The following is an 11,828-nucleotide window of genomic DNA, read 5'->3' as shown; positions in this document are numbered from 1 at the left end:
CACAGCCGATTTTACGTTGTTATCTCACAGCTCCGCCAAAGACTATAATGTTTTCCTTCGACTCGAGATCTCAAGTCAACTCACTTGTTATTTAAGTCAACTTTAACGGCATCCGTAGAAACTCAATTTTCGTCTAGCCTAGTTGGTGAACTCATCATGCCTCCAACGAAATTTCAATTTTGGGCATTGACTTTGACTTGGTCATTTTCTGAGCAATTTGTTCATAGGAACTGAGCTCTAATTTCTTATGTACCTCTGCACATAATAGTTGACATTGAACACCAACCTGCAGAAAGAGTGGTATAATAAGTTAATTCCACCTCTCCCTTTCAATATTGCATTTACAAGCTTTGTAATATTGGTTTGTCATTGTTGTTTTATGCATACTTGTGTGTGTAAATTGCCAAGAAAAACAAATTGTCAACTGCAGAAGAATGTGATGAGCCTTCTCCATATGACAACAGCCACCAAACTCATCATCACTTACAAAAACAAATCTTCTTGCAAGACATTTAATACCATAAAAGACTTCGTCGTCCCCCCTTGTTTTTCTTTCAATAAACAAGCTCCACTTCTTGAGCATGTCCAGGGAATATAGTACTGGAGCTCAATCGATATTCGAACATGTATTGAGGACCATAATTGTATCAAGACTTGATATATACCAATAATAGCTGATGAAAAGAAAATCTCTTCTCTTCAAGATTCCGCTTGAAATGGCTGCTCCTCTGCTCTCCTGTCTTCTTTTAGCTCTCTGCATTCTATCGGTTTCGGCTGATGGTAACTATTTTTATCCTTACTCCTATACTTTCGACTTGATTGCCAAATGATCCATTTCCAATGTTCCCAACTCTACAACATTTTCATATGTTTCTTGCAGTTTCTGTGAGCATTGATTGCGGATCATCAGACTCGTACAAGGATGACAACTTGATCGTCTGGACGGGAGACGACGAATACGTGCAGGGCGGGGAATCCCGTTCCGTGCAATCCAGTAATTCAATCTCCCGTGTGATGGACACCCTGCGTCTGTTCACCACTCGGAAGAAGAACTGTTATCACATCGACTCGGTGAGACAAGGGCGCGTCCTCGTGCGTGCTACGTTTTACTACGGGAACTACGACGGTAAGTCTTCGCCTCCAACGTTTGATCTCCAGTTTGACGGGAACCACTGGGCCACGGTTCAGACATCGAGTACGGAGTATGTTTATTATGAGGTGACTTATGTTATGAAGAAGGATACGATTAGCGTATGCGTTGCTCAGACGAATCCAGGGCAGTTTCCCTTCATATCCGCCCTGGAAGTGCGCGGGCTGGAGTCGTACATGTATGTGAATGTCGATGGCAATTATCCATTGTTCTTGAGAAGAAGGGTTGCTTTCGGATCAAATGCGACTATCAGGTACTAATACTTTTCTTTGTTCCAAGTTCCGGAGATTTACACTCTCTCTTTCATAAATAATTACCACTTATAGTTTTTGCCTCTAAACTGACATCTTTTTACCATTTTGATCATTTTCGTTAATTAATTGTTAAATTAGACAAGAATATATATATATATATATATATATATATTTTTTTTTTTTTCTTTTTTGTTTCTTCCTGTACCTCCTTCACGGACTCAGGTGTGTGGCACATGATCTTTCCATTTAATATAATTGTTAATTGATGAAGATGATCAGACCAATAAAAGATCGAGTTATATGTTAAATGACTAGAAGTGTAAATGGTGATTATTAATTAGCAATTGCTGGAAGTGTAGGTTCCCAGACGACCCTTACGACAGATTATGGACTCCTGAAGTGATCAGCCCCGGAATGATCCCAGTCCGGAGCAGTGCCCTCTTCAGCATAGGTTTAATATTAGCAGACCGGCCACCACCTGCAGTGCTAAAGAATGCAGTTACTGCAGTCACCCCTAACTCAACCCTACAATTGCCCATGGGATTCCCACTTGTCCCAGCTCCAGTCTACGTGAATTGGTACTTCTCCGAGGTCACTGAGTTGGGACCAACCCAAAACCGGTCCTTCAGTTTTTTCAAGGACAATCAGCCCTTCTCGCAGCCGTTTTCGCCACCTTACGAGAACTGCACTGAACTCTATACTAGTAACCTCACGGCTTCAGTGAATACTACGCTTTCGCTTGTGCCAACGAATTTCACGACGCTTCCCCCTCTCATCAATGCAATGGAGATCTTTGTCATTGGAGATGCGCTAGCCAATGGAACCAACAACAAAGATGGTTAGTAATTCAAATTATTTATTTAGGGTAAATTATATCAAGACTCTTGCGAATGGTCTAATTTCACAAATATTTTCGAAATTTTCTCGTACAACGTAATAGATACCGAGTCTACAAAATATTTTCGGACCAAACGCAACAGAGCGTTATGTAAAAATCTCTAAGGCCTTATTGCACACAAACTCATCATGGAGTACTGCGCCTGCGCCATGTGCGTCGACGAGTATCAGATTGCCGATTTAATTAAAGAATGCATTTAGTGTTTTGTTTCTTAATATTGGGTATTTGTTTTGATGAATTAGTGAAAGGCTTAGCTTCTCTGCAAAAAGCTTTTGGTGTATTACAAGGTTGGAGTGGTGATCCTTGTCTTCCAGCACCTTATACATGGGATTGGATCAATTGCAGCACTGATCCTGTACCTCGTGTTACAGCTTTGTAATAATCCCTTTATCTCAAATTCAATTGCTCCAGTTTTTTTTTTCTTTTTCTTTCTGACGTCTGAAGAAGACTTTTTTTGCTAATGGTCTGATACTATTAGCATAAGATTTTATTTTTTTATGTAAATAAAATAGATGACAGGAACATTTTTATACATGGCGTATATATGTTAAATGAACAAAAGATGTAATATAATTTGAAACAGGAAATCCAATCCCACATACATGTGAAGTGTAATACAAAAACCAACACTAATTTGCAATAAAAGATCATACTGGCTGTATACATTGCCGTTCTTCCACTGGCAAACTAATTAATTTACTTCAATTTTTCATTTCTTTTCTTCTTTCTTGTTTTTACCCTTTTCATCAATTAATTTGTTAAACATTTGGCAGGTTTCTTGGAAGCTTCGGCCTCTCTGGGATTCTTCCAGATTTTAGTTCCATGGATGCTCTGCAAATAATGTGAGTTTTAGCTGAGGACATACATATTTGCTACTTTAAATGAATCTTTGATTTATTTTAACAGTAAATTATATAAAAAGTTTCTGAAACTAGGTCTAACATAAATACCCGTTTACAAGTATACCCCTAAAAGGTGTTAGTGTAATTTATTTCGACATATGTTTGTACATTACAAGTACAGCTTTAGAAGGTGCATTTATAATTTTACAAAAAATAACAGGTATTTATAAATTAGACCTAAACTCGAGAAATATCAATATAATTTACTCTATTCTAAACTCTACTTTCTCATTATCTTGTTGAATTTTGTAGAGATCTGCACAATAACAGCTTGCAAGGGCCAATTCCAGATTTCCTCGGCACATTACCACAGCTCAAAACATTGTAAGTGGAGAGGTATCCAAAATATATGTACATTTACGGGAATATATGCCACTAATAAAATTATAAGAACCATTAAGGTGAATAAAAATTCTCTGCCAGGAATCTTGCAAACAACCAGTTCAACGGTTCGATACCAGCTTCACTGTCAAACAAAAATGGCCTAGATCTAGTGTAAGTTACCTAACAACAGCTAATTACAATGAATTTCCGTTAACATATATATTAGAATGCATGGATTAGTACAATGTTGTTGTTGCTGTTGATATTACAGGGTGACTGGGAATCCTAACCTGTGCACATCTTGTCCGGCTTCGCCCAAGAATTCAACACAGGGCTCTTCTGGCTGCAGCAAGAAGGACAACAGCATCTTGGCAATAATGTCTGGGGCCATAATACCATCCTTCATCATGCTACAGTATTTCTGGGAAAACTTGCTCTAGCAGCAGCAAAACTTGCAGACTTATTTCTGGGATGTTATTATGTGTCTCGGAGGATGAGGGAAAGGATTTTATGATTTTTGCTTATCTAGGTGAAATATATATTCTTCTTTGCATTATGTACTGATTGATGCATTTGGACTGACTTATACTCCGTGTATATGAAAATTATTTGTCATCTTTTGCTACATGTTAGACGATATCTTATTCTTGAAAATAACTTTTTGTAAATTTGTAAATTATTGTAATTTTTAATTTTGATTAGTATTTTAAATTTTTTTATTTTGTTGATAAGAAAAGAGAATTATTTATTATATAATTTTATGTGTATCTGAAATTGGTAGGCCTGTTTGGCTTAGATGCGTACACAAATGATCCAAATAAGTTCAGGTTAGCTCTGATTCTCAAATACGTGACCTGCAAGTAAGAAACTGTTTAAACCACACTGGAAAGGCCCGGCTATAGCCCTCCAATACCTAACTTAGTGAGATCGTATAGGGGCCTAACTCATTAAGGTCATATAGGTCATAAAGATCGAAAGAATAGAGTTGCTGACAAAAATTATACCCGAACATGGAGGGCTAGCATTTATTGATTTCTCAAGTTGTCCAATTTTACTTGAACTATGAAATCAGAATTGATTATATAGTCAGAATGAGTTTATACATACTTGGATTTGAACCAAGTCGAGCCTAATTGGAACAATATGAATAAAAAGGCATGAAACTTAACTTGATTTGTAATTAATAGAAAAGTTTGGGCATTTGTTGCATTTACTATCTTCAGGTGGTTGCTTCCACATCATAAGTCTCCCTATTTTCAAACTTCTCCAAAGTCAAGCTCGAGAAGTGAAGATGCTTTGTCAGTTTGACAGAGTAGGCGGTTTGGGGCACAGTGCTTGTCCAACCGCAGTGCTTACTTTTTGTGGATTTTCCACCGAGTGTCTATTATAAAATAGGTGCATTTTAAATCTTTCGGCATTATGCTTATTGAAAACCTTTGATATACCTTCAAGCTATATGAAAAGGTCCTTAGAGCTCATTTGACACATATACAGAAAGAAAGGTGAAGCTAAGGTCCAGGAGAATTCTCTCCACGAAATTTGTCGAGTTCAAGAATACTCAAGGTGCTCAAAGCAAAAATTGAGTCATTTTTCGAAAGTGCACAACGAATTAAAATGTTTGATTCGTGATTACAGGCGTTAACCTTGAATTAACATTATAAATATCTAGATTCAAATTTCAAAGATATTCAAGGAGAAAATTCACATGTGAATCCTCAAATAGATAATCAAGATTATAAGTTTAATTTAAAATTATAGGCATGAACCCTCGTATTAACATCATAAAAAATTCAAATCAAGTCCCAAAGAGATTTACGTGAAGATTTCACCTTTAATTTTGTCGAGCTTATAGATATTGCTTTTGAAGAGAAAAATGAGGGGATAAAATAAGATTGTACACTTTTCAATTTATTTGAGACAATATTTCATTTTTCACAATTTTTCGTGTGTTTTGATTTTAAGAGATGATAAAATTTTTGTTCACAATATATAATGTTATAGTCATGATTTCTACAATTTTACTTCTCATTTTGTCCTTCTTCCGGATCTCTTCCCTTTTAGGAGACGAAGAAATTCAAGTACTGAAGTACTTACATCATCCTAATATCAAGTGACTAAAAGGACTGATCACAAAACTCCGAAATGTGACCTATGAAAGAAGAGCGAGCTCTCAACTCAAATGGCATACATTTTCTTGAAGTCATTATTCAAAACCTCTGAATCTGACAGTACTGATACTGACCAGGATCTTGATCTACTACCCGGAGAGTTCTTGCGTATGCTCCGTTTGTTCTTGGTCTCAATCCGATGCATTATTACCCAATAACACATCGTGCCTAGTGTAGTTACCAGTATGGAAGTTCCTATAACCGTCACTCCAATCGCTAGCCACCGTTCGTGCTTGCCTACCACAATGAATGACAATGCCAAGTATGCCACTGAAACGAGCACGCATGCCAGCCACATTAGCTTGTTTATTATCGCCATCATCTGCTTCTTTGCCTTGCTTTCTATAACGACGACCGAGGTTTGCACCACAACAACAGCCAGGGAAATGAATAGCGCGACCGAGTCAAAGACGAAGAAGATCAGAAACGGGAGTTGCGGAGATATATTTGCCTCCCCCAGGGAAAGCCCGGGTGGAATATGTCTACGGTTTACGTAGTCACCAGGAACCGTAAAAATGGCTGCAAATGCAACGGTGGCTATGAGCACAGCCACGACTGTGGTGGAATTGATGGCATTGTTTAGCCCCTCGGTGTGCATTTTGTTGAGGCGTTTGGCAATACCTTGCACATGTTTTCTTGTTTGGCGAGTGTGTTCTAACTGATTGTGGACTTCGTGCTTTATGTCGCTCACGGTTTGTTTTAGCTCCCTTGCTGGATTTGTCGACTGAGGCTTAATTACCCTGGCACTCAAAACGCCTTTCTCCTGCAGAATAGCTGTGATATCTAAATGTCCCATTTTCTCTGCTGTGTCAAAGGCAGTTTCGTTTGACCTGTTCACGACTTTTGTGTCTGTTTCATTGTGACTCAACAGCATCTTAACAATCTGCAAAGATAAACAAGAGTCAAATAATTAGTCCTCTACCTACATGAACTTCCAAGAATCGCTGATGACTAATTTCTGCCCATGGTTGCTAATATAAGTAATTTCATTCTAAGACAAGATACCAAGATTGTCTGAGGTGAATTCTGAGGACCGATGGTTCTGATTCATAACATGATTGATCCAGCACATTACAAGAGTTGTTGTGCAATAACCATATGCTAAAATAAGACACGTACTTAACATATATTGCTGCAAAATACTACAAACGAAAAGCAGAGTAGCAGTTTTCATGAAATTCTGTAGCGTAGTTTGTCAAATTAGGAATTTCTACTGTGTGTTTTCAGCAAATTTCTGGCCAAAATGAAGAGGAAAGGCACTGTGTTTAGTCATACGTCGTTAAGTTAGAGATTATTCATGGACTGGTGACCATCTTAGCTGAACAGCAACTTCAGTAGCACAAATTTCTAATCAGTAGACAGAATAAATCAATGGAACTAGTAAATCTGATCACCCTACCAGGAACTGATAGTTCATAAATACAACAGAGAACAGAAAGAAACAGCTGAAACTTCACCGGAGTAATCTATTGGAGGAGCAGTAATTTAATTTGATAAATAGAATAACATCAAGAATGCAAGATAATAATGCCAATTACCTGAGCCCTGCCTTTCCGGGTAGCTATGTGCAACACAGTGTTTCCCCTAGTGTCGACCATATTAATGGTAGAAGGATCCGCCCTGATCAGTTCCTCAACCACCTCAAGATTTTGACCCTTAACAGCCATGTGAAGAGCAGTCTGCCCCTTTTTATCGGTCCGTGTCGTGATCCCTGGATCCTTATCCACAAGGGCCTTCACAACTTGTACATGTCCGTTTCTTGCTGATGAATGCAGGGCCGTTTTCCCATTACTTCTTGCTATGGTGGCCAGGCTGCTCTCTGACTCCAAGAAAAAGTTCACAATCTCTATATGCCCTTGAGTGGCAGCCGTATGCAGAGCTGTGGCGTTTGTTGTATCCACAGTCATAGACAGCTCCGGATGGGCCTCCATTAGCACCTTCACCACTTCTGCAGCACAAACACGGATCGATTAAGTATAAGAAAAAGTATCAGAAAGACAGGGTTCTATGCCAAGAAAATGTACCCAAATCCCCTTGTTTTGCAGCAATATGAAGCGCGTCAAATCCATTCCTAGCCTTGATTCCAGCATCCACTAAATCGTAATGCTTGATCATCTCCATTACCAACTCGAAGTAGCCATACTCAGCAGCTACATACAAAGCTGTTTCCCCAGCTGAGTTTTGCTTAGACAATAACTCCCTCAATTCTTCCTCTCCAGCAGCACCATTGATGATATCCCTCACCGCAACGACATTCCCAGCTCTAGCAGCAGAATGCAGCGGCGTATCTTCCCGTTTCCCGGTCAGCTGTTTCGTCATCTTTTTCCGGGCGGCGGTGGGCGGTTGCCCTGCTGGTGCTGCATCCTCCATCTTATTGAAAAGAAAATGAAGTCTCTCCCCACACCTTATGCTAACAATCTACAACAAAAACAAGAATGCCTTTTCTTCCTCCCTTCAAATACCCAAATCAACAATCGCATCTTTATTCCCAACTACGCCGACCAGAGAAATCAAGAACACTATTTATTGAAGAACAATTAACAAGAGGGACATGTTCGGATTCATCGACGCTTATGACTTGAATTTCATGCTTAGAACTCTCCATTCTTATCAATGTATCCAATCCAAGGCCCTGCTCATAGCAACGACATGAATCAATTTCTTCCCTTTTATTTGATAAACTCAATCAAATAATACACAAGATTCTTGAGATTAAGAAAAAAATAATAATCTCTCCTGCAACCAACAAGGGCTTGTTTCTTTTTCTCTAATAAATTTATATGTCTTTTAAATCCTCAATGGATTACAACTGGCGGATCAAGAATGAGGGAAAGCCCAAACATTTACCTTGGTTGTGAAGAAAGAGCCAACTTTTGCCCTCTCCTCATTTAAAAACCAAAAGGGCCATAAATTGCAAGAATTCTATATCATCAAAAAAATAGCAATCTGTAGTTGGTTTTAGGAAAAAAGATGAAAGAAAAACAAGATTTAGCTTCTCTCTCTCTCTCTCTCTCTCTTGTTTTTTCACATATCAAAACAGAAAGCTGAGGGGAAAGGGAACAAATGCTAGAGGTTAAGGGAATGGGGCCATCAAAGGCACATGTATGCAACAAAACCTTTGCATACACATGAATTCTGTATATATATTTGAATATATATATATATATATATATATATGTAGTGGTCTGAATCACAGAGCTCTTGAATCAAAAGATGAACAGGAGTTAATAATAAAGGATGGACCTTTTGTAAAGGTGACGATGATGGGGTGGCTGCTGCCGGGATTTTGATAATCAAAATAAATATTCTTTTCTTCTTTTTTTTTTTTAAAAAATTTTCGTATAGGATTTAGAAAAGGAATTTAATAACAAAAATAAATATAATTTCTTTTTTAGTATCTTTATAAAAGATTTCTTAAAAAAAAAAAGGGTAAAAAGGAAGTCTGGGAACGGCAGATGAAGAGCATACCAACGGTAATAACGGAACAGCGCGCGTTGCATGTCCCTCCTAGCTATTTGGTGTCTTTTTCTTTTTCCAGATAATAACATTCTCTTCCCCTAAAATTTAATGTAATTATATATCACTTTTTATAATTTAAAAAATTATATCTAATATCTCTAGTTGCTTTCGTATAATAAATAATTACCCAATTAGTCAAAAATTATCAATTATTAATATTAATATACAAGAAGAATAAAAATTCATATTTACCGACGAGTGATTTGTTACGAATTTATTCCATGTAAAATAACTTTTTTTGATCAAATTACTTTTATATATCTTCATACGTTATGCACGTGAGCAGGTATATTTTCACCTTTGTAAAAGTAGTTTAGTCAGAAAAAATTTATTTGACTTACTATAAATCAGTAATAAGTCAATTAATGGTAAATTTTATTCAATTTTTTTGTTAATATCAATAAATTTAGTGAATTTTGATCAATAGAGGGACTTATTTGCTAAATAAATATAAATATCAGAAATATTAGATATAATTTTCTAAACCATACATATAGTACACCAAATCTTATAGGAGGAAATTGTAATTATCCTTTCTTTTTGCAGTTAAGCACACGCGCCACTTCTCAGTGTGGGCTTCCACTGCCCCTATATACACTCTAATTACTTCTAAAATTATATTTTTATTTTTGATCCAGTATAATATTCAATTATATTTCAATTTTGATATGGGTACGACATTTGTCGTACTTTCATACTTTGTTGTCAAAAATTAATAATTATAATTAATGATTTTTAAAAATAAAAGTTCGATTTAAAACTGAAATCTTATTTAAAAAGTTAAATGAATGAGGAGGGCAAATTTGATAATATAATATATATATATATTTGAATATCTGGATAATAAATATTTTCTTTTCGTAACCAAAAAATTTCCCCCAACATGTAGAAAATAATATTTGGGGATGTAAATAGATCGAGTTGAGTTGAATCTACTATAATTCAAATTTATTTTAATTATGATTGAACTTAAAAATTTATGTTTGAACAATATTTAATTTCATAAAAATGAATTAAGCTCAAATAATTTAATATTTTGAATATATTTTTTTTTTTTTTTACTAATCAGATCAAGTGCAAAACGAGCTTAAAAATTTACAAACACGAATTAATTGTTAATTTTTTCTATTTTTGTAAACGAGTAGGAAGCTAAGCTTATATATATTTATGTTTTCAATCAGTTCTATTGGTAAATGTACTAAAATGGCCTTTTGTATTATAGACTATAATTTTATATATTCTTTTTTAATTTTCTAAAATATTTTTATGGTCTAATGTGGCTTATGGATTACTAATTTTATCCACTCTTAATTTTTTTTTTATATTTGTGCATATATTCTTGTTTAAATTTTAGTAAGAATAAAATAATAATTCCATCCATTATCGAGATCTGAGAGATTACATTACTTTCTATTTGTTAAAAGTATTCATAATTTTTTAAATATGACGGCATCTTTATAGTTATTAGAAACCTCATTGAATGTAAATAATTTATTTTTTATAATTAAATAATTTAAAGGAGAGAAAAAAAGAAAAGAAAAAAAAAATAAATAGACCCCACAGAATCATAGTCCAAAAGATATTTTCTCTTTGATTGCATGTGGACTCTCAGTAATCGCCAAATGCATGATGGATTTCTTTGACCTCTTGAAAAGCGTCCTTTTCCCTGTCCACGACTCTTGCTTTTTAATTACCAACTAATACATTTTTCACAAGGGAATATGTAGATCTATTAACCATTTCATGCGATATTGACGTGCGTTTCCTACTCATTGCAAACGAGGAGTTTAAATAATTTATAAATTTTAGAGTAAATTATAATAATTTCTCGTAATTTTTTTATAATTATGAATACTCTTTTGTTGTTTGAAATATTACTAATACCTTCTGATTTTAACAGTTATCTAATAATTAAAACAATTCGTTAGGTTATCAATTATTTTCTATGGTGAACTAATCAAAATGCCTTGTGGATTAAAAACTATAATTTTATTTACTTTTTAAATTTTTTAATTCTTCTAGAATAAGTGAATATTTTTTTTATAACTTTTAAAATTTTTTCATCCACCCTATTTTTATAAGTTTTTAATTTTTTAAAAAAAATATAAAAAAATACAGTAAGGACAAAGTTGCAATTTCATACCTCCATTCAAAGTTTACATAATTTCTTCAAACATCAGGTGGTATTTATAATTTTTTAAACAATGAGAGAGTATTCGTAATTATGACAAACATCAAAGGAGGATATTTATAATTTATCCTTTTTTTTTTTTCTTTCTATTAGATGCTTTTTCAAGGACAAATATAGGAGGCTCATGAAGTTATAGGGGATATTATTTCGTGCAACGAAACACCAATCATATCTCAAAACACATCATTTAGTATCGTCTGTGCGAATGAAACTATCTATCTATCTCAAACTCTTCAATTGTCTACAGAAAAAGCAGTAATGCTACCCCGTAACCCACATCAATTATAAAATATAAATCGACACGAAAACAATCATAACATAATAGTCATGCATAACTTTAGTCTAAATATGTAAAAAACAAATTTTACTATCGTGTCATTTAGTACATCTAGTTTAATATACCCCCCCCCCCCCCCCAAGCC

General features: G+C 35.1%; 2 protein-coding genes across 3 annotated transcripts; one reads left to right on the top strand and one right to left on the bottom strand.

The window, feature by feature from the left end:
- The first annotated feature begins 370 nt into the window (after positions 1-370).
- LOC105170861 (uncharacterized protein At1g24485) lies at positions 371-4,204 on the top strand. Its single transcript, XM_011091782.3, has 8 exons — positions 371-780; positions 881-1,403; positions 1,764-2,242; positions 2,545-2,677; positions 3,076-3,144; positions 3,457-3,528; positions 3,628-3,699; positions 3,800-4,204. The coding sequence occupies exons 1-8, from the start codon at positions 678-680 to the stop codon at positions 3,966-3,968; spliced, it is 1,620 nt and encodes a 539-aa protein (XP_011090084.2). The 5' UTR covers positions 371-677; the 3' UTR covers positions 3,969-4,204.
- A 1,289-nt stretch (positions 4,205-5,493) lies between these two features.
- Positions 5,494-8,832, bottom strand: LOC105170672 (Ankyrin repeat family protein). 2 transcript variants are annotated; one of them, XM_011091539.3, is made up of 4 exons: positions 8,544-8,832; positions 7,721-8,328; positions 7,235-7,644; positions 5,494-6,579 (listed from the first exon to the last, which is right to left on the bottom strand). In XM_011091539.3, exons 2-4 carry the CDS (start codon positions 8,064-8,066, stop codon positions 5,704-5,706), a joined length of 1,632 nt encoding a protein of 543 aa, XP_011089841.1. In that variant the 5' UTR covers positions 8,067-8,328; positions 8,544-8,832; the 3' UTR covers positions 5,494-5,703. The 2 variants fall into 2 exon arrangements, with proteins under 2 accessions (XP_011089841.1, XP_020552207.1); XM_020696548.2 differs by having other exon boundaries at positions 7,721-8,832.
- Positions 8,833-11,828: the final 2,996 nt, after the last annotated feature.

This window comes from Sesamum indicum, linkage group LG9, assembly GCF_026168435.1.
Source record: "Sesamum indicum cultivar Baizhima isolate 11 linkage group LG9, ASM2616843v1, whole genome shotgun sequence".
Lineage (NCBI taxonomy): Eukaryota > Viridiplantae > Streptophyta > Magnoliopsida > Lamiales > Pedaliaceae > Sesamum > Sesamum indicum.
Note: the sequence above shows the minus strand (reverse complement) of the source record. Positions and strands in the feature narration are given on the sequence as shown.